Here is a 22149-nt window from a genome sequence, read left to right on the forward strand (position 1 = left end):
AATTACTTCTGAATTAATTATATTGAAAGGGAAAAAAACAGTGAACTTTTTTCTGGTGTTTAAATGTTTTTATAATTCACGGGTCAAAAATGACCCATAAGACAATCTTTGTACCCTAGTGGTGTACAGCCCACATGGAAACATAAACAAAAATAAATATGACTGTTTCTAATGATGGGGTCCCTTTAGGAAAAGTCATAACATTTCAAGTTGGAAAAAGATAGTTTAAGGTATTTTTTCTACAGCTAAACATGGTAGTGGGTCACTTTTGACCCGCAAGACAACAGGAGGGTTAAATAGGAAGTGGCAATAAATGTACAACCAATTACAAATTCACATTTTCCATAACATGAAATGTCTCTGCAGATATTCCTTGCAGTACACTCATATTTTGATATTTGATCTAAAGTTTTTCTTGCCTTAGCCACTTCAGAGACTGATATTAATACAACAACGATCACAAAAACATTGGGATGTCGGGGTAAAATGTAGATAAAAACATTTCATTCACAATAGAACATAAAAACCAAATCAGGTGTTAAAAGTGAGGCATTTTACTTTATCATAAAAAATAGAAATAGAATAGAATAGAATAGAAAAATACTTTATTCATCCCCCAATGGGGGAAATTCAAATTAGTCAAGTAGCTCATACAAATTATAAATATTTATAATGATTGTATATTAACAACAACAATAATAATACCAATTCTAGTAAAAATACTACTACTAACTAATAATAATAATAAATGACTAAATAAACAAATACATAATAATAATAATAAAAATAATAAAATTAAATTAAATTAAAAATAAATTTAATTAAAAAAAATAAAATAAAAATATAAATTAAATTTTGAGTTAATTATTTAATTTATACTAAATATGAGCTCATCTTGAATTTGATGACAGAAACACATGTACGTTTAAGCTACAAACTTGGATTTTGCAAGTTTGAATTTTATATGTACTTGTGTTTGTCATTTGTTGTATTTAAAGAGCTCCTGTCTCCTCTGCCGAGTGAATCCCACAGGATTATTCTTGGAATTATACATTTTATTGATAGATTTATAAGTAAGTGATTAAGCGATTGATTGGCTGTACACTTAGAGGCACTTCCTTCTGAAGAGTGTTCACAACGGTCGAGATCAGAAAGGTTTCAGATATGTTAGAGGGTGTGCCGGAGTTCGTTCTGCTTCTGGAAATAGATGTCTGAGGCATTCATTTAGTCAACACTGGTTATTTTCTGTTATTTGATCTGCACAGTCTGAAGAGATATTTTCAAAGACCAAGGCCAAACATGTTCGATGAAAGACTGAAAAACTTTTGAAAAATCGATATGAATGAATTTTTCAGTCACCGCGGCATCAAACTGTAGGTTTACTGAAATAAACCCAGAGTGCCCTGTGTGTGAGGGTGTGTTTAACTGATGATTACAGTCTGTGGCGTAGTGGGTACAGCAGGCGCCCCATGTACAGAGGCTGTAGTCCTCGCTGCAGCTGACCCTGGTTCGAATCCCGCATCGGACGGCCCTTTGCTGCGTGTTATTCCCCCTCTCTCTGCCCCCTGCTTCCTGTCTCTCTCCACTGTCCTGTACGATAATAATAATTATTAAAAAAGTTTGTTGGAGGGAAAGTGCTTTGGTTTATGATCTCTGATAAGGTGGAGACATAGTATCTCCATGTGTGGAATATAAGCCTCTACATTTCCTGCTTGATCATTTCATTGAATTATCTGCCACATTCAGCAGGAACATCATGCGAGGATGTTTTTTTTTCATCTAATCGAGTAAAAGTTTCACTTGTATTAGGAAATCTGTTTTTGTATTTCACTTGGGAGGTTAGAAAACCTTTTGTTTCACGTCTACAGCCTTTGGTGACATTATTTGTGACATGGATCGAATCTTTTCTCGCTGTTAAATGTGAGTTACGTAACCACTGAATTACATAAACGCCCGCCTGGCCGTCATATCCACTTTATTAAAACCAGCAGCGTGATTAGTATTATTATTATCAAGAGTCTCGAGTGAAAGCTGATGCAATATCTGATATTATTTCTGGCCCTGGCCAGTTGCCATGGCGATTGCAGCTCAACTTTCATCGTGCGCGTTTGCAGGTTTACCCCGTGAGCTCTAGCGGCGGGCTGATCAGCGAGTACGCCTTCGTACGGACCGGCCTGCTGGGCTTCATCGGACCTGGCGGTCTCGTCTTCATCACCGGCAAGATGGACGGGCTCATCATGGTGAGCGGGCGGAGGCACAACGCCGATGATATCGTAGCCACGGCGCTGGCGGTGGAGCCCATGAAGTTTGTCTACAGGGGCAGGTGAGTGTGAATGCTGTGTCTGTGCGAAAGGGGGGATGACAGACGTTCTCAGACGTATTTATACCTGTGATATTACAGTCACGTATCCACCACACAGAGGAGCCATTCCCATCGACAGCAGTATAAAACCACCCAGATGTCCAACCCTGGCACATTTACTGTCACGCTGATAAATGAGCAATACCCCCACAAATTATAAATCTAATAAAGTAGAGCAATAGCGGATGAATCCAGGCACAGTAATAGAGTGAAGTTTAATTGTGTCCACATCCAGCGAGGAGGAAATTCATCTTTTACCCGACAGGCTCTGATGACGCGTTCTGGAGCTATTTAAAGTTTGTAGTCGGGGAGGGGGCGGGATTGGGGCAGCTGCAGCAACCGTGAGCTCAAAATCCTCCTAAAATGTAAAGCAAGCTGGCTCGTAGTTTAGTTCTCTTTGCTTTGTTTGTATTTGCATCGGATTCCTTGTGGTTTCCATTGTTTTTACTGAGCTGAGTCATTGATCCTGATCATGTCGGTTCTAGTTTATTGGGACACTTTAAAAGCTTTGAAAGCATCAAGTGTAGCTGGAGTTGTATTTTATGTGTCATGTTCCTCCTCTGCTTTGCATTCAGATGTTTCAGTTCCTCTATAGATTCCCGAATCACACTTATAATCCATTATGTCGAGACAACAGTGAAAGATTTCATTTATCTGCAGCTCGTACTTTAATAAATCTGTTTAACCAACAATTTAACCACTTTACAATGATTGTGGAGATTTCATTAGGAAGTAGAGCTGCCCAGAAAAAAAAGTAGAATTCTAAATACTTTTCATTGTAAAAAGCTTTGACTGTGAACCATCGTTTCTTACATTTTAATCCTGAGCATCTTGTTTCACTGCAGTGCACACACATGCAGGCGGTGAGCACAGTCACTGCCTCCCTCAGGTGATTTTACAGGGGAAATGAAGTAGTTAATTACACTGGCTGATGCCCCATGCGTCAGCTAAATGATCCAACATTTAATGACAGTTTTTAGCTTTGAACAGAAGTTCAATCAGGCTTCGTGCTCATCAAACAGAGATTTTTGGTGACACTTTGAATAATCTAACGAAAATGTCATTACGCCTAATTTCTTTGTAGAAATGACAGCGTTTAAAAAAGTTTTTGGTTGATGTCGTCCTTTCTGTGTGCTTTGCCGCGCTCACACAGAACCTGCGAGTTACTGGCTGTTTGGTAAATAAAGTGAAGGTAACTGGAGTAAATGATGGTCTGTCTGGTCGTTGTCTGTAGGCTTTCATTCAGTTGAGGCGAACTGTGATTAGAATTGGACTTGGCCATTTAGTCGGACCACCATTCCTGTCCCAGTGTACGTGAACAGGAGCCCAATCAAGTTATTGGCCAATTATTGACTGTTGGGAATTCTGCTGGATTAATACACTCTTAAACTTTTAGAGTGAGATTTTACAAAAAGATGAAACTTTGGAGCGTGTTCAGAGTGACGGTTTCATTTGAGTCTATTTTAACGCACACATGCAGCAGATATTCTATCCCCAACCACATTATCTGGCTTTGAGAAGCTCTGTTTTGTGCATTTTTGGTAGGACCAACATGTTAAGATGCTTTTTAAATTAACACCATCATTTGTTTTTTTTCTGGTGTTTGCTAGAAAGCGTCTGTGCTTGTCGCTGCTCAATAGGAAAATAATCGTAAGTCTCACTGCTGTGCACATAGTGCATTCAATGACAAAAGAATGGATGATATGAAACAAAGTCCAGGTTCTGGACAACATCTGGCACTACCTCACATTAACTGACTCAAAAAGAAGATCCTTAGTGTCTTTATTCACATTGCAGTGTCAGCGCTGAAATGATATATATCGTGCAACACATCATCAAAAGAGTGAGACCTGCATCAAACACAGTCTGATGTATCTGCAGCAGAGGCTCTGTCTGAAACTAAAAACCCTCTGAGGTCAGTTTCTCTGAGCTGTTTTTAGATCCACGATGGGCCACATTGTGTGATGGGCTGAAGGAATCACATTTTAAAGCAGATACTTAGAGCTGTAGCTTCTTTTTTCTTTCTGTTTACTGATATAAACGTGTTTATTACTTTCAAACCTACATTATGTGTGTGTGTGTGTATTATAGAGCCGGATCTTCTTGATAATTAAACAAATATGTTAATTAATGTGAGACCCTGGATACTGAAACCATCTACAGTAGTTCCCATTTTTATTAGTGGATTCTCTTGTACTTTCTGATAATGTTCTCTGCTTACGTGGTGAAAAAAAAGCTCTACTTGGTGACACTGTTTCCTGGTTTTCTTTTCTTTGGTTAGAAACATAACCAAACGCTAAATAATGCACAACATTTAACTGGTTACCTCTTTAGGAAGGAGATGATGTGTAACTGACAGCTACTTTGTAAGCATGGCGTATGACTCAGTATGCACTGGCTAAAGTACGGATTTTTCCGCCCTGCAGGATAGCGGTGTTCTCTGTGACGGTGCTGAGGGATGAGAGGATCGTGGTGGTGGCCGAGCAGAGGCCCGACTCCACAGAGGAGGACAGCTTCCAGTGGATGAGCCGCGTGCTGCAGGTACTCGTCCTTGAGATTTATCCCAGACACGTTGCAGTGTTATTTGACTCCATTGCATCATTTTATACACTGCTTTCGGTTTTGTGTCAGATAAAGCAGCCTCTCTTTGTACTCAAGGTGTTGCCATAGTAACAACACAGTATTAATTGTACTGCTGTGAGAGGTGTTGCAGGATTTTTGATCTTCCTCGCAGTTTTTTTACGACTTTTGTTTCGTGTAGTTTGTTGATCTTGAAAACCTTTCGGAAGCATTAAGAGTAAAGTGTTTTTGTGATTGATTACTGCCAAAATCTGCAGTGATATTAATCAAGGCAAGAAGAAGATAACCCGAGAACATTAAAATGTTTAATCTGAATGAAATAACCTCTCCATCTCTGTCTCAGGCCATAGACAGCATCCACGGGGTGGGCGTCTTCTGTCTGGCTCTGGTTCCGGCCAACACCCTCCCTAAGACTCCTCTGGGGGGCATCCATCTATCAGAGATCAAACAGCTGTACCTGGAGGGGGGGCTGCACCCCTGCAATGTCCTGATGTGCCCCCACACCTGCGTCACCAACCTGCCCAAACCGCGGCAGAAACAGCCAGGTGGGACGCCGGGGTTGTTTGAACTCAGAGAGGAGTGTGTGTGTCCATTCTGCGTGTGAATGTGCTGATCCAGCTTCTGTGCGTCACAGAGATCGGACCTGCCTCTGTGATGGTGGGGAATCTGGTGTCAGGGAAGAGGATCGCTCAGGCCAGCGGCAGAGACCTGGGACAGACCGACGACAACGACCAGGCGAGCACACAGACTCCATGTTGTTAATGTGTTGATGGATAGAATGCTGGGTTGAGTCACAGCTAGAAAAACTCATTAAAAAAATTAAAAGGAAAGTCGTCAAAGTTTACAAGTTTGCTTTTTCTTCATGGCAGCAAGACTAGAAAGTGAAACTGATCAATGCACTGATTAACTGATCATTCAGTAAGTTTGAGCACCTCCATAAAAGCAGAAGTTTTGTCACTTTGCTGGTCTGGAGCATTCAGGTGTGTGTTAACACGATGCCAAGGAGGAAAGACATCAGCAATGATCTTAGAGAAGCTGCCCATCAATCTGGGAAGGGTTATAAGGCCATTTCCAAACTATTTGGGGTCCATCATTCTACAGAAAGAAAGATTATTCATAAGTAGAAAACATTCAGGACAGCTGTCAGTCTTCCCAGGAGTGGACGTCCTAGCAAGGTCCCCCCAAGGTCAAAAACCCAAAAGCTACATCTCAGACTCTGCAGGCCTCAGTTATCATGTTAAATGTTAAAGTTCATGACAGCACAGTTAGAAACAGACTGAACAAGAATGGCTTGTTTGGAAGGGTTGCAGGAGAAAGCCTCTTCTCTCTAAAAAGAACATGGCAGCACAGCTTAGGTTGGCAAAGCTGCATCTGAACAAACTACAAGACTTCTGGAACAATGTCCTTTGGACAGACCAGACCAAAGTGGAGATGTTTGCTCATAATGCACAGCAGCACTGAACAGAGTGAAGGTCGGGACTGTTTTTGTCTGTTCTCAATTCGAAAAATTTGACATTTCAGTGAAACTACACAATTAATAATCTTGACTTTATGAAGGACGTTCTATTGATTTACAATCAGAACCTGGGAATGAACTTTCTGAACAAGCCAGCCACAGTTTTAACTGCCTGATAAATCAAAGTCCCTGTTGCTGCATCACTAAACTGCTCCTAGCAGCATTCTTCAGAGGCAGTTTAAATTATTGGCAGGTTTCATCTTACTTTCTCTGAAATTTCACAGCCTGTAATATTGATCGAACCACTTAAATGTGGAAGACAGAAGGCTCTGCTCTGTATGCAGCAGCTGTGAGAAATCACACGCTCATTTTGGCTTAATTGGAATTTTACGTCTACTTTGAAACACACCGTTTTGTATCCCTGCTGTTATTTACAGGGATTTTTTTTTATCTGTAAGTGCTACAGAACATCAGGGGAAGGCAGATTTAAGTTGATCAACTTTAAGATGAAAAGTTTGGAACTAAACACTGCACAAATAAAGCGCTGGTTAAAGATTAAATGATAAAATAACAGGTGATATTTCTGTATTTCAGTTCCTGTTCCTGTCAGAGGTTTTGCAGTGGAGAGCTCAGACCACACCGGACCACGTCCTCTACACCCTGCTCAGCTCCCGGGTAAGGACACGCACACCTCCGACCACGCCTATGTTTTTTGTTGTTACACAATACTGTGCCACAGTTAGTTTGACAGAAGACAGAGTCTCCACTGTGAGGATTTTCAGATAAAAATGGGGTAAACTAGGTAAAACTAGGTTTTATATTGAGAAATCGCTCCAAAATAAATTGAATCTGTTGGTTCAAACATCCATCAAACCCTCCCCTCCTCCAGGGGGCAGTATCCAGCTCCCTCACCTGCCTGCAGCTGCATAAGAGGGCAGAGCGGGTGGCGACTCTGCTGATGGAGAGAGGAGGTCTGCAGGAGGGAGACCACGTCGCTCTGGTCTACCCACCAGGTCAGAGATGATGCACGCGTTAAACCTTTTGTTTACTCAACATTTGAATGTTTCCAGCAGTGGTGGTTAACACACACACACCCTCTCTGTTTATATATCTGTTCATCCTGCAGGTATAGACCTGATTGCTGCTTTCTACGGCTGCCTGTACGCCGGCTGCGTTCCCATCACGGTGCGACCGCCTCACCCTCAGAACATCGCCACCACCCTGCCCACCGTCAAGATGATTGTCGAGGTCAGACTCTGATTTTTACCGCCCTGTTTGGCCATTATGTCAACAGCTTCTCATGTCAGTGTCTTTCAGTTGACGAAATGCTGTATAAAACTAGCCTGTAGGCAAGAGCTATGCATATATGATGTCTTTCTGTAAGGGAAGACAGCCTACACTACAAATGAGGCGTTTCAGGCAGTTCATGTTTGCTTTAGGAGAGGTGGACTCAGGGTTTTGTAACTTTGCAGACTTGTGTCCACAAAAATCCATTTAGCATACAGAAGAATAAGAGAATAACTCAAAAAGCATGATTTGACCTCTTTAAAGCTGCTATCCTCTTCTGATTCCCGCTGCAGGTCAGCCACTCGGCCTGCGTGATGACGACAGCCGTCATCTGTAAGCTGCTGCGCTCCAAGGAGGCCACAGCCACTGTGGACATCAGGAACTGGCCACCCGTCCTGGACACTGGTACTGTGGCTTCTGCAACAAACACACATGTTTCCACTGACGTTCAGCCTCTCGTTGAACCCTGTCCTTCACATCACAACCACACATCTAAGAAACGTGTGTGGCATAAAGCTTAAAACTACGGTTTGCTTTGTGAGGATGTAACGGTGTTGTAGTGACTATTTGTCTATGAAAATAATAATAAAAAAAAAAAAAAAAACTTTTGTCTTGAAGGTTACCAAACTAAAATTAAACAGAACTCAAATAGTTACTTGACGCACTGTGGGTTTCTGGTTTACGCAGGAAGAAGGTCCAAAAACGGGGTTTATTCCGAGTTTGCAGGCAAAACAGAACATGACAAGCTTTACAGGATCCCTTCTTGCCTCTCCTGCTCTGATTCCCGTACTTGCTTCTGCTTGCCTCACCTGTTCACCCACTGATTGACGAACTGACAACTGAGAACTGCTAACTGGTAAAAAAACCATGTGACCACCCAAGTGCGCCCAGAGCTCCCTAAAACCCAAGTATTTATGTGTGAAACGCCCATTTCCCAAACAAAAAATTAATTAAATTAATATCAAAACAATTTATCCTAAACAACTCAAATTAAACAAAAATGCTAATTATCAACCAAAAACTAAGCAAATAATATAAACTAAATCTAAATTCTAATACTTAACTAGAAATAGAGAAGTAGCTCCTACAGGTGTAATGATGTAAGATCCTTCGCGACCACATGTTTAACAGATTTTCCTGCTCTGAATAAACAGCATCCTGGGCCTAAAAATCCTCCCCAAAGAGAACGCTAAATTTAAAACGAAGAGAACTGCAGGCAGCTTTCAAGATTCAGAGTGAGTTTTTGTCAACTTTAGCGCCTTTAGCCTCATTTTGTCCCCAAAATGAACTGGTTGTCATGGAAACAGGACAGAAGCAAATGAAACAATGAGTAAGCAGCAGAATGAGAACTAATCAAATTTAATCTGTCTCTAAAATACTGGATATTTACTTTTAAAAACTGACATTGCCTGAAAAAAAAGGAAAAGCACAATACACATAGCCTTGGTTTAAAAGAGTGCTGTAATTCACCTTTTTATATCATAAGGATTTTTATATGCAGGTACAAACCGCTTAAACAGGCTGATTGAATAGTTTCTTATTCTCAGTAGTCGCGTTTTTTACCCAAACCGGTCCTAAAACTACCAATAACTCCCTGGAACTACAACAACATGACGGAATCGCATTACACTGCTACTCTTGCAGCCGTGACTGCAGCTCCCTTGTTGATAATTGGTGTGTGCACCCGGGTGTTTAGTTCCCATCAGCGCCAATCAGAGCCGAAGCTGTTAAAAATCTACAGCAGAGTCGTTTGATGCGGAACCAAATGTCAACTCAACGCTTTCTCATTGCACTCAAATGCCGGATGTAAGCACGTGTAAGCGGTTGTTTTTTACCTGCATATAAGGGGCTCTATTTTATATCTGGCACATGCACAGCTTCCCTTTGTGGATCAGGGGACCAAATCCTCCCTCCGGCGGTGCAGTCCTGCCATCTGCCTGTCCAAAAAGGTCAAGATATTTATTGTTTGGTGCTTTAAAAAGAAGTCAGTAAAAACGAATCATTGATTATCCTTCTCGCCAAAGAAATAATCGAATATTCACATGCAGTAGTGGTAGAAGCTTTAGAGAACTGAGCGCATTAGTTTCTGCTGATATTTATCTGTAAAAATGCCCACTACATGTACAGCTTTATTTATTTGTATTGTAAGAAGCTGAGCAATTTCTGTTTCAGTCTTTTTTTATTCATAAAGAACTAACAAAAGTTGCACCACAGTGCTGTAAAACAAGCATAAACAGAGCCAGATCGATAAAGGAAAACATCCATACATGCTAACAGCAGCCGACTGTAAGTGTCAGCAACACTGGAAAAAATCTAAATCTTAATAAGTATATTTTTCTCATTGAGTATCTCATTACACTTAATATAAGACACAACTGCCAAACAACTACCATTTCAGCCAGATATAGGGACTTGTTTTACATCTTGAATATCTTGTTAAGTGAAAAAGTCTTGAAAACAAATTGTTTTGAGTCATATTTCACATGAAACAAGCTTTTTTTTTTTCATTTGAAGAGGTTTTTAAGCTAATTTCATTGGTTCCATTGGCAGATTTTTTTGCTTATTTCAAGCAAAAAGTCTTGTATTTGTTGTTTTTTTTACTTATTTTTGGAGGGGCATTTTTTCCAGTGAGGGCATCAACACACAGTTGCTGCTCTGCTTTGGTTGCAGCACGAATGTGTGTGTGCGACCGAGGCGAAATGAAGGACAGTGTGTGTGCGTGCATGGTAACGGAGGAACCCGGTGAAGCAGCATGAGTCGTTCATTTTTAATAGTTTTGGACAAGAATGGAACTCTCTGGCACGGAGCAATAAACTGTATCAGCCTGGATAAACACACAGAGCACCTGGTAGCAGGAAATATTGTTGACCTGCGTCTTTCCGCGGGTTTTGTCGAGAGTGAGAATGAAGAATGTAACCAGAATGTGATGAGCTGCTTTTCGTATAGAAAGCAGAGCATCTGTGGTGTTGCCATGGCTCTGCTGCATCAGAATATCGTAGTCCCTCCTCGAGCTGCCAGAGGAGCTCTGTGGGTTCAACTTGAGGTCAGGCTTTCTGAAACGGATAAAACTCAACAGGCCGTTCTGTTGAATGTAATGAAATAAATATGTGTGTGTGTTTGTACTCCAGATGACCTGCCAAAGAAGAAGGCTCCGGCTCTCTATAAACCCTCCAACCCTGACGGCCTGGCCTATCTGGACTTCAGCGTGTCGACGACTGGCATGTTGGCCGGAGTTCAGGTCAGCCCAGCGTTAATCCTCACCACCCAACCAAACCCAAACCAAGCCCACCACCTGCTTCCTTCCTTAATTAATTCATTTTCCACTTCAGAGGGAGTTTTGGCCGAGTGATCAGAGACGGCAGAATAAAGCGTTTTTAGCTCAGAATTAGAAGATTTTAGCTCAAACACAAACAAACGTGCTGCAGTGTGTAAACATTTCAATGCCTTTTTTTATTAGTAACTGTCAGTCTGTTTTGTTCCTTGTTCGTGTCTGTGTTGTTGTCTCTCCCGCTCCCTCCCTTCCTCTGTCCAGATGTCCCATAATGCAGTTGGAGCCTTCTGTCGCTCTGTGAAGCTGCAGTGTGAGCTGTACCCGTCCAGAGAGGTGGCCATCTGTCTGGATCCCTACTGCGGCCTCGGCTTCGTCCTCTGGTGTCTCTGCAGGTCGGTGAAACTCTTCTATTCGTCGCCACCTTATCAGAAGCCCGAAATTAAGTTTGGTTTTAATGTTGACAAACTACAGCAACAAATTCATGTTTGAAATCAAAGCAGCAGATGTCGAGAGATAAAATTTTCACTGCTGCTGCAGATAAAGCACCGAAAACATGAATTGGCACTTTTTATGCACCTAAAAGCTAAATTTAACATTTAAAATGTCTTAATATAGGATTGTAAGTGCATTAATATCAGTCGTTGGAGGGCTGTGTTGAAACAAGAGTTGCTTAAATGAAATGTTATTTGAATATTTATTCAGGTTCGTATGCTTTAATAGCTGAATACCAGAAAACATTTTTTATTAGAAATAGAAAACAGTTTGCAAGTTTGCTCACTTTTAAATTCTCTGTCCATAAATTCAGAAATTGTCTGGAGTCTATTTCTGCAGCCAAATAAAAAAGTCTTCTAAATAAAAAATGCCACAAATCATTCACGGTATGAGCATTTCTCGCCCCCTTCTGCGACTTTTAAGCAGCAATAACTCACGCTTACATCTGCTTGTTGTAAGATACGACCCCGTAGCTTCTCTGGAGAGCACATCCTGAGCTTCACATGATTGATTTTTGCTCCATTTTATCACTACATACAGCTTTGGTGGAAATGGTGCTAAAACACAAGCAAAATAAGAAGAAAACTTCCATTTTTAATTGCATCTTGACTTGCTGGAAAGAATAAAGAATTAGCTCCTAAAGACGCCTCCAGTATCAGACACACACACCCTGAGGAAGCATGTTTGTGTTGTCTGCAGTGTTTATTCCGGCCACCAGTCCATCCTGATCCCGCCGGTGGAACTGGAGACCAACCCGGCTCTGTGGCTGCTGGCCGTCAGCCAGCTGAGGGTGCGAGACACCTTCTGCTCCTACAGCGTCATGGAGCTCTGCACCAAAGGACTCGGACTGCAAACCGAAGCTCTCAAGGTCAGCACGGCACAAACACTTCCAACATAACAATTCCACTTATACCTGTTTCTGTATTTAGGCTTCACACCTCAGTGTTACCACCTGCTCTGTTCTCCATTAATCTGGTGGCAGCCGAACGTGTCTGTGTCACTAAGAAAATGACCTTTAGGTGCTTGTTTCTGTGGCGTTTTCACGAGGGAAAACTGAAAAGTTCAGACTCTTTCATTTGACATATGATCAGCTGTTCACAGGACTCTGATAGATGACATATCGATAACATTGTTTTTTTGGTTTTTTTTACCTGTGATCGTCAGCTATAACAGTCTTATTTCACATCATCTGATCCAAATTAAACAGAAAACTGTTTAAAATCTTCTTCTTCTTCCTGATTATACCTCAATATTTTCAACTGCTCCCATCCTCCACCATCATTTTTAACACAATGCTGCATGTTTGTTAGCTTGATATGATTCTTTATGGCAAAACAACATGTTTTTAAGAGAAATCTTTGATTATATAGGTGCTTAGAGAGTGGTGCTACAGCAAAAGGTGGAGAAGGTGCTCTCAGGTGGAGTAAGCATTGTGGTTTTTTTACATGTGAAAAAAATGGGATTATATCTCACTTTATACTCTTGTCATATCTCCATGGATCCACCGTGGCTCTTTCCCATTTTCATGTCTGAATGAACCGTCAGCAACATTAACACAAAGGACTGAATGCCGTCTGTTACTTCCATGTCCAAAGACACCACACTGAAAAAAAAAACTCATAAGATCTGCTTAAAAAACCCTCTGTAAGTATATGCACTCAAATGATTTAAGTAAGATTGAATGCTGCAATATCAAGTAAATTTGACTTACCATAAAACATAACAGTTTGGAAGATATTAAGTAACATTTACTTAATTACATCTGAGTTTTAAGTTATATTTATTTAAACAAATTAAGTAAAGTCTACTTGTTTTTCATAGGCAGGAACATCATTTTACTCAAAATTTTAAGTAAATTTTATATATCTGTAGTATTTGCTGTTATGAAGTAACTTAGTAGATTTTAACGATACACTTTCAGAGTAAAGTTTATGTAGTATTTCTAGGTTTATGTACATACAACTATTAAACATTTAAATTGTATGAGGAAACCTAAGTAAAACTTACTCTTCCCCCATAATTCATGTATTACGTTCATAAAATGTTTAATTTTACTTAAGAAGCTCTAGTTCTTACTGAATCTTAAAAATACAAGGTAGAAATGATGACAGTTACTGTAATAGAGTTTACTTCACCAAAAAGTCACTTTTTTCAGTGCTGAGCTGATGAAAAGATGTGCGACCTAACCCAAAAAAGGGTCAGCTGCCTTAGGAATTGGACAGTGCCCAAAACAACTACCAAAACATTACCCATCAACTCTGAGCTTCACCAATAAAGCAAAAAAGAAACACATGGCATAGCTTTAACCGAAGCTGTTGAATCAGTTCAGTTTGACTAAACTGCTTCAGAGTTCCAGATATTTACTGTGACGCTTCCCACAAATAGCTCCTGAAAGGAATCCTTTGAGGGAGACGAACAAAAGGAAGAGGTGAGGAGGGAAAAGCTGGGTTAACAGTTCAGGGTTAAAAAGAGATATGAGCCAGGCTCGCTTTGATAGATCCATGAAACCATTAATAGTCTCTTTTCTAAAGGAGCCCAATGTTTATGGAGAAAAAACAGAATCTTTTGCTAAGACGGATCACTGATCATGACCTGAAACTTCTTCCACTGAAGTCTTTGTTGCCATCCACAGTCAACTGCTCAGCTTACCCAGAATGCATCAGCACAGGTGAACTAAAGGCCTGTTCTGTAGCTAAATATGAGACCATCGGCCTCTGAGTGCGTGTGGGAGCGGAGACGGCAGCTCTCTAAAGACTGCCGCTCTCTAGCTGGCTTCATCATCCTGTGCGGGAGGCGTCCGTCCTCTGGTTCAGCGGTAATAAACTCCATCTCCATCTGCTCAGCCGGAGGCCACGTCTGAGTGCTGGAGTAACAGACACACGCGCCTCTGATTGGTCACTGATGGAAGCCACAGAGTTAATTTTAGTCGTTATCTGTCTTTAAGTCTCCATGGAGACTGAAACGCAGAGGGAGAAGTAGAAATCTGCTTTATTACAGGCAGTTTATCACAGCACACGACTCTTTTGGGAGATTTTTTTTTTTACTTAGCTTTTTAGATGCATCATATGGACACGATGGTATTTGGATGTATCTGATAAGATAAAGTGTAAATACAAATGCAGTGACAGAAAGCTTAAAAAAAAATGGAAAAGATTTAGTCACTATTGTGTGAACGCACAGGTAAAACACACCTGCTCTGTTCTCTATTTTGTTTTAAAAATCCCCCTCGTCTCTCATCCAGGCTCGAGGTCTGGACCTGTCCCGGGTTCGGGCCTGTGTGGTGGTGGCGGAGGAGAGGCCCAGGATGTCGCTCACACACTCCTTCTCTAAGCTGTTCAAAGACCTCGGTCTTCACCCGCGGTCTGTCAGCACGGCCTTTGGCTGCAGAGTCAACCTGGCCATCTGTCTGCAGGTAAAAACAAAACCACCACACGGAACTGAGATACTTTACACCACCGTGGGCTGAAAATCTTACAAAACTTAGCAGTTTGTAAGATCTTTATCTCATTTATATACTCTATGAGAAGTGAAAACTACTCCTGACTCAAATTGAGAATTTTCCCATGTGCATCTGTGTTGTATTTGGTAAATATTTGGTAAATACAACACAGATTACACACAGAAATAGTTTAGTTTTGTACAATTAACCGTCTCCGATCACATCCTCACCGCCTCTGCGTTGTGATTGGCTGCAGGGCACTTCTGGACCCGACCCCACAACTGTGTACGTGGACATGAGAGCATTACGCCACGACAGGTAGGTCAGTCCGTCAGTCAGTCCTGTCAGCTTCTAATCTTGTGTACAAAAGGTTTGACGTGTAAACATTTGTCTCTGTCAGGGTTCGGTTAGTGGAGCGAGGTTCTCCTCACAGTCTGCCCTTAATGGAGTCTGGAAAGGTGAGTGGATCCTCGTTTCAGATGGAGAATTACACATGCTGTGATTTAAAAATAAACAACGACGGGAGTGATTAAGCCCCGCAGAAGATTTTTCTCCTGGCTAGTCGTTCTGGGGGACGTTTCATGACAGTGCGTGTGAAATATGAAGCTCAAACTTAATTAGATTTAACAGTGACTGAAATTAAACAGGATTTGCACAGAACTCCGCTTTATAACGAATGACAGAAAACAGATAAAAGCTCTTAAATAGCAAAGAACTTACACAAGACACTGAGATATCAGAATGAGATTTCGACTGAATGACAGCACATTCCAGGACTATTTCTGCTGCTTTTTATTGCACGTCCTCCCACACTCTGTGAGTCACAACGGACAGCAGGTTTGAGTCAAAGATGAGCCTTCAAATGTTCATCCTCCCTCTCTGTCTGTGGATCTGTGGGAGAAAAGAATTGCATCGAGCCTAGAATATAGTTAACAAAGTTACCTCATCCATTAGTGACATTTTATACGAGGAGAACTCGATATATCCGACCATTTTCTAATCGTCATATTTGTTTTTGTGCTATTGCATGAAGGATTTCCACAGAGTAATTGTGTGGCTGCTTACATGGATGATTCTCTGCATGTAGCAGTGTCACCTTATCTCTGAGTTAGTGAGATAGTTGCAGGCCTAAAAAACTATTTTTTTTGTGTTGGAGCACCTCCTGGATTCATTGTGGATTTGTTTAAGGCGCTTTGGATGGCGTAGGCAACTCCAAGCTCAAACATTTGGCTCTCCGAGGAGTTGATTATGATTATGCCTTTACGATTAAAAAGCATTTTAAATCGTCTCGGATATTTTAATGTCGACATTTATACGAACCATCAAAACCCAAGAAGGAAGAATCATTGCAAATCTTACAAAAGATTACAGATTATTGAGTAAGCAGGATGTCCTAAATCTATTCAAAGGACAAAAGTTCAAGAAGGAACGATAAAGAGGTGCAAAGCAAATGCGACCAGGACGTGTTTGACTGCATTTAGACGGCTGGGTGAGGACCAGGGTGCAGACTTTTTCCAGACTTTTTTAAAACTGATACTTTTTTCCCCCAAGACCTTAACTTTATGTACTTGTAACTTGTGTGCCTACTGCCTACTTCATTGGTTGAGATTGTTTATTAGAAATGTTCATTTTTATAGGCTAGTATTCAATGAACAAAGGCATTATTCACAGTAAATTATGGGTTTACTGATGAAAACGTTTCAAAACATGAAAATCACAAGTACATGAATTTCACATCAAACAAGTGTCACAAAAACTATCTATAAAAAAAATGAATGGATGGATGAATGTATGTAGAATTCAGTCTCTTCACTCACATCTCATCCCATTAGGCTAATACAGTACGTGACCAGTTAGTAAAATTATAGTTTTATAGCCTACCTTCCTATTTCTCATTTCACAATGCCTTTGAGCATACTGTAACATTCTACCATACATTTATTTTCCATACTTTATTAAGACTTTCACACAAAATTCAAGACTTTTCAAGGTTCTGGAAAACAGTGCTTCAAAATTCCATACTTATTAAGACTTTCAAGACTTGCGCAAGCACCCTGAATGAGTGCTGGACATGCGTCCTTACTGGCGGATGAAACGCTGGATGTGTCGTCACGTTTTGGACCATCTGCAGGAGTTTCCCTGTGAATGCTGGGAGACCCGCGGGAAGCTGAGATGGGAGATAACAGCGCCCACATAGCCTATTAAGTCAGACACGGCCTCGTTTTTCTCCTCTCTGCGGTGCAAAGCACCGGTCATTAATCATGACACCCAGGTTTCTCTGTTGGGGAGAGAAATAAAGAAGTGATTACTCTATTGATTTTATGTCCTGGATATACTGATTGGCTGGGACGAACAGCCCAGGCTCAGATTTAGTTGAAAGTTTGTAGCAATTTTCTTTCGTGACGCTTATTGTGAAGCTAACAGTCTCATGATAGTAACAGCCGTTGTTATTGTCTAAAAAAGTTTTTCCTTCACACATTTGTCTTGTTATCAGGACAAAGTGACCATTTATTTATTATCCAGATAAAACAGGAGAGAAAAAGAATACTGCAGCTACTCATCAAAGGCTAACAGATGGAAGAGAAAGGAAGAAAATATCATCACCTGCGGTGGAGAACTCGCCCACGCCGAGTCGATAAAGTCCGGCGAAGTCCGTTTATTTTTAGAGCTCTTTTAAAAAAACAACAGCTGTTGTTGTGTGCTGGTGGTTTCTGTCATCATCCACGAGTGAAAGCAGCTGGCTTTCTGTTTCTTCCTTTGCCAGGTTAGAAATAAGGAATGCATTGATATCAGATTTGAGCTCATAGTCGTTGTGGGTGTTTGAAACAAAACCTTTGCTGTTCGTTTCCAGACTTCACTAGATAGACGGGTCACATGAGAGTCGATCTGTTTCACATTAAGCTCATTCACCTGACACAAACCAGACACTTTGTTTGAGCTGTTTCACAATAATGATCAGCTGTCTGTAATTTAACAAGGGCTTTGTTTACTGACAGATGTAACAGCTATTTACACACGTGTCCTTACTGTGAATGTAGGGAATAGTGTTATCAAATCAACATTGGAGCAGATATATAAAAACCTTCAACTATCACTTCAAATGTTTGCCTTCGTCTTCCTGTATTTCTTTATGTTATCCATCATTGTGCACATAAATGTCAGACCATATATGAAAAGCAAATATAAGCATTAGTTGGAGTGGATGTTAAAGAGTGAAGGTATCTGGAAAAATAAATAAATGAACCTGTGACGCAGCCGCACCGTGTCGTCCACCTCTCAGTCCTCCCTGCAGCTCCAAACACCAAAGAACTATCAGAAAAAAGCCACAAGGTATCCTTAACTAAATACCAAGTCCTCCAGCGGCGCCTCGAATCTGCTGCTTTAATCCAGGAGGAAATGACATTGTTCTCATGTGACGGCCGAGCAGAACGTATTTCAGTTTCATTACAGAGCTCACAGCAACTCTGTGAACTCCATCAGCGAGGAAACAGTCAGCCTGAGAAAAAACACACCACACCTTGTAATAATTGATTTTACCCTATGAACCACAGTCAGTCACGTACAAGCTGAAAAATCATATTCCGCAAACTGAATTTTGATTTGATTCATTTAAAGTTACTTTGATTTAAACAGTCATGTTTTAAAGAGAACAGGTTTCATCATATACTCGTTAAAATGATTACTTATCATTTGCAACACAGAATCTTACTGATCTTTTCATGAAAGTACCGCCGGTAACCAGAGCTGAGAGAATGAAACTGTGACTAATGCTTATAAGCTAGTAACGGGCGTGCTAAATGTATGTGAATGTAAAGATAGAGGGATGAACTGTTTGGTAAGCCTATCCCTTAGTTCTTGCTACTCCCACCTTTGTGGGCATCCTCCACAAATGATAAATGTCAGATTTAAAAATACTGCCGTTGGTTTATAAAGCTTTAAATGGTTTGATTTCAGTTCTTCTGGTACGTAATTAACCTTTAAGGGAACGGTTTTGCTTTCTGTCCGCAGAGTTAAAACTAAACATGATCCATTTATGTGGAACAAACTCCCAGCTCCTGCCTTTTCTGAATCAGACCCAAAGATTTTCCCGTTCACATTTGATTCATCGATGAATGAATTAAAGGACTCTCACTGGCCTGTAACGCTCTGTTTTTAGTTGTAAATTTAGTTTTGGTTTTATATGTAAAACACCTTTGAATCACTTTATCTTATCTATCACTTTATACATTACATTACATTATGGTCATTCTGCAGACGCTTTTATCCAAAGCGACTTACAATAAGTGTGTTCAACATCGGTAGGCAAAAGAACTTCAGGTCACAAGAAATCATAAGTGCATTTCCTTCCAAAACCAAACAGCTAAGAGCAAAACTAGTGCTAGAGTAAGTGCGGTAAGTTAGGTACCGAGACAAATGGGAAGACAATTTAGAAAACAAAGACAATTTAGGAAACAATAAGTGCGTAAGGAGCTGGGACGAAACAGGTGATGTCCTAAGAGGGCGGATCAGAGCAGTGTTTCCTGCAGATGGTTTTCAGCCTGCGGCCAAAGATGGGCAGCGACTCAGCTGTCCTGATATCAGTCGGGAGATCGTTCCCCCATCGGGGGGCCAGAACAGAGAAAAGCCGTGACCGTGTGGATGGTGCACAGAGACCGCTGAGTGAGGGGCAGCCGGCCGCCTGGAGGCCGCAGAGCGAAGCGGTCGGGCGGGGGTGTAGGGCTTGACCATAGCCTGGAGGTATGAAGGAGCTGTTCCTTCCACTGCCCTGTAGGCCAGCACCAGAGTCTGAAACTGGATGCGAGCAGCTACAGGGAGCCGGTGTAGAGAGCGGAGAAGGGGAGTGGTGTGGGAGAACTTGGGGAGGTTGAACACCAGACGAGCAGCAGCTTTCTGAACCAGCTCCAGAGGTCTGATGGCAGAAGCCGGGGCGCCAGCAAGGAGGGAGTCGCAGTAGTCCAGGCGGGAGATGACCAGAGCCTGGATGAGCACCTGTGCTGCCTTGTCGGTGAGGAAGGGGCGAATCCTCCGGATGTTGTAGAGGAGGAATCGGCAGGAACGGGTCACTGATGCGATGTTTGGCGAGAACGACAGTTGGTCGTCCAGGGTCACACCCAGATTCCTCGCGGTCCGAGTTGACGTCACCACGGAGTCATCCATGGTGATGGCCAGATCTCAGAATGGGCAGCCCTTCCCCGGGAGAAACACCAGCTCAGTCTGGTCCAGGTTGAGCTTAAGGTGGTGCATCGACATCCACCCCGAGATGTCTGCCAGGCACGCAGCAATGCGTGCTTCCACTTGGGTGTCAGAAGGGGGAAAAGACAGAATCAGCTGGGTGTCGTCTGCATAGCAGTGGTAGGAAAAGTTATGGGAGTGGATGACAGATTTATAGATACATTTGCCTCGTCTTGCAAATGATTAATTGTGATTTTAACACATGGTTTCATGTCTCAATCATGTCCAATCATCTCCATTTTTATCCTTTAACTTTGGTAACTTCCACTCCTTATGTGATAGAAAATGGAAATATAGCTGCATAAATGTGGTGCAGACGTTCTTGCTCCTGACTTTGGTGACACTCTTTGAAATCAGTGAATCAACCCAACAAATTTTGGGTGTGTGATCATGACACTGGTGCGCAGCATGTCATCACCTTCAGTGCTGAGTGTTAGTGTGTTAGATTGAAGCTCTGGTGTGTGACATGTAGGCCAATCTGTTGGCTGGAGTGCAAAATATTCACAATCCAGGAAGGTTGCTGACTTCAAACTTGGTCAATTTTACTGGACAGGTCATTAAACAGATGGTAGAAGACGTTTGTCAGAGTACTTTTATGTATGATATAAGCAGAGTTTCTGAAAGCAAAGTGGAAAAGTGATGGATTTTTCTCTGCGCCTGATGAGCTGTCCGTACGTGATCTGGCCCCACACTGACACACAAAGGCAGGACGTCATGCCTGGGGGCCGGTCATCGATCGGCACGCTGCTGATTTTGACTCATTGCATGTGGGTGGAGGAAAGAAGCAAAATGTTTTGAATGTCAGCTCGTGGAACATGAAGTTTTGGTGTGTTTGTTCTCACAGTGTTTGTGTATTCACAGCTTTCTGTCATTTAACGTGTTGATGTAGCTGAATTTAAAGTCTAACTGTGGGCTGAATGCAAACAGCTGTCTGTTCACGGTGGAATCAAAGGAGTAACTCAGCGTGAAGCAGTAACCATGGCAACCTCCTCTTTCCCCAGATCCTGCCTGGAGTTCGCATCATCATCGCCAACCCAGAGACCAAAGGACCGCTGGGAGACTCTCACCTCGGAGAGGTCGACTGTTTCCTCTCTTTAACTTTTTGTTTCTCTTTCTTTTCACCTTTTATTTTTATTTGTTGTTCTCTTTTTCTGTGTTTTTCATTCATTTTCTTTGTAATCTTCCTCCTCCTCCGTCTTTGTCTTTTTTCTGTTTCTTATCGTAGCTTTACCGGTGTTTTCTTTTTTCTTCATCCCTCCATATACATTTTGTAATGAAAGTTAATTGCAAGGTTGAAAGAGCCTTTGTGCTCCTCCTGCAGATCTGGGTTCACAGCGCTCATAACGGCAGCGGTTACTACAGCGGCTACGGCGAGGAGGTCCTTCAGTCGGACCACTTCAGCTCCAGGCTCAGCTTCGGAGACACTCAGACGGTCTGGGCCAGGACGGGCTACCTTGGCTTTCTCCGACGCACCGAGCTCACTGATGCCAACGGAGGTGATGTTTGCTCTCTCGACTCTTAAAGGGACAGTTCGCCTCTTTTGACATGAAGCTGTATGACATCCCATATCAGCAACATCATTTATGAACATCTTCTTACCCCCCGCTGCGTCCTGTGAGCAGAGTTCCAGCCTCGTTTTGGTGTTGATGAAGGTAGTCCGGCTAGTTGGCTGGGGTTTAAAAAATAAAGCGTTTTGCTTCTCAAAACAATATGCGTTCAAAAGAGTAATACATTTGCATCACAAAATCGTTCTCAAGGAAAAGTCAGACCTCACAATCGCTTGGCCCTATTTTCTCTCCCTTCATATCACTACGAGCTGTGTAAACCTTGCTGACCGAAGTGCAGACCGAGCAGTTCCTTCCTTCCGAGAAGTAAACACCGTAACAGGCGCGGCTATCAATCAATCAATCAATCAATCAATCAATCAATCAATCAATCAATCAATCAAACTTCATTTATATAGCCATTTACAATAGCCAACTGGTACTCAAAGTGCTTTACAACAGGATAAAAACAACAATACATAAAAC

General features: G+C 41.7%; 1 protein-coding gene across 4 annotated transcripts in view; it reads left to right on the forward strand.

Annotated features, from left to right (window-relative positions):
- LOC142369724 (disco-interacting protein 2 homolog C-like) overlaps positions 1 to 22149 on the forward strand; it is a 78245-nt gene that overhangs the window by 50119 nt on the left and 5977 nt on the right. For all 4 annotated transcript variants that reach the window (XM_075452066.1, XM_075452069.1, XM_075452067.1 and 1 more), the window contains 16 exons: positions 2115 to 2323; positions 4789 to 4903; positions 5286 to 5487; positions 5577 to 5677; positions 6993 to 7073; positions 7288 to 7411; positions 7525 to 7646; positions 7979 to 8090; positions 10814 to 10923; positions 11218 to 11348; positions 12148 to 12316; positions 14690 to 14860; positions 15144 to 15205; positions 15288 to 15345; positions 21121 to 21195; positions 21441 to 21615. In XM_075452066.1, coding sequence (XP_075308181.1) covers positions 2115 to 2323; positions 4789 to 4903; positions 5286 to 5487; positions 5577 to 5677; positions 6993 to 7073; positions 7288 to 7411; positions 7525 to 7646; positions 7979 to 8090; positions 10814 to 10923; positions 11218 to 11348; positions 12148 to 12316; positions 14690 to 14860; positions 15144 to 15205; positions 15288 to 15345; positions 21121 to 21195; positions 21441 to 21615 — 2017 coding nt within the window. The remainder of the gene's footprint in view (positions 1 to 2114; positions 2324 to 4788; positions 4904 to 5285; positions 5488 to 5576; positions 5678 to 6992; positions 7074 to 7287; positions 7412 to 7524; positions 7647 to 7978; positions 8091 to 10813; positions 10924 to 11217; positions 11349 to 12147; positions 12317 to 14689; positions 14861 to 15143; positions 15206 to 15287; positions 15346 to 21120; positions 21196 to 21440; positions 21616 to 22149) is intronic.

This window comes from Odontesthes bonariensis, chromosome 20, assembly GCF_027942865.1.
Source record: "Odontesthes bonariensis isolate fOdoBon6 chromosome 20, fOdoBon6.hap1, whole genome shotgun sequence".
Lineage (NCBI taxonomy): Eukaryota > Metazoa > Chordata > Actinopteri > Atheriniformes > Atherinopsidae > Odontesthes > Odontesthes bonariensis.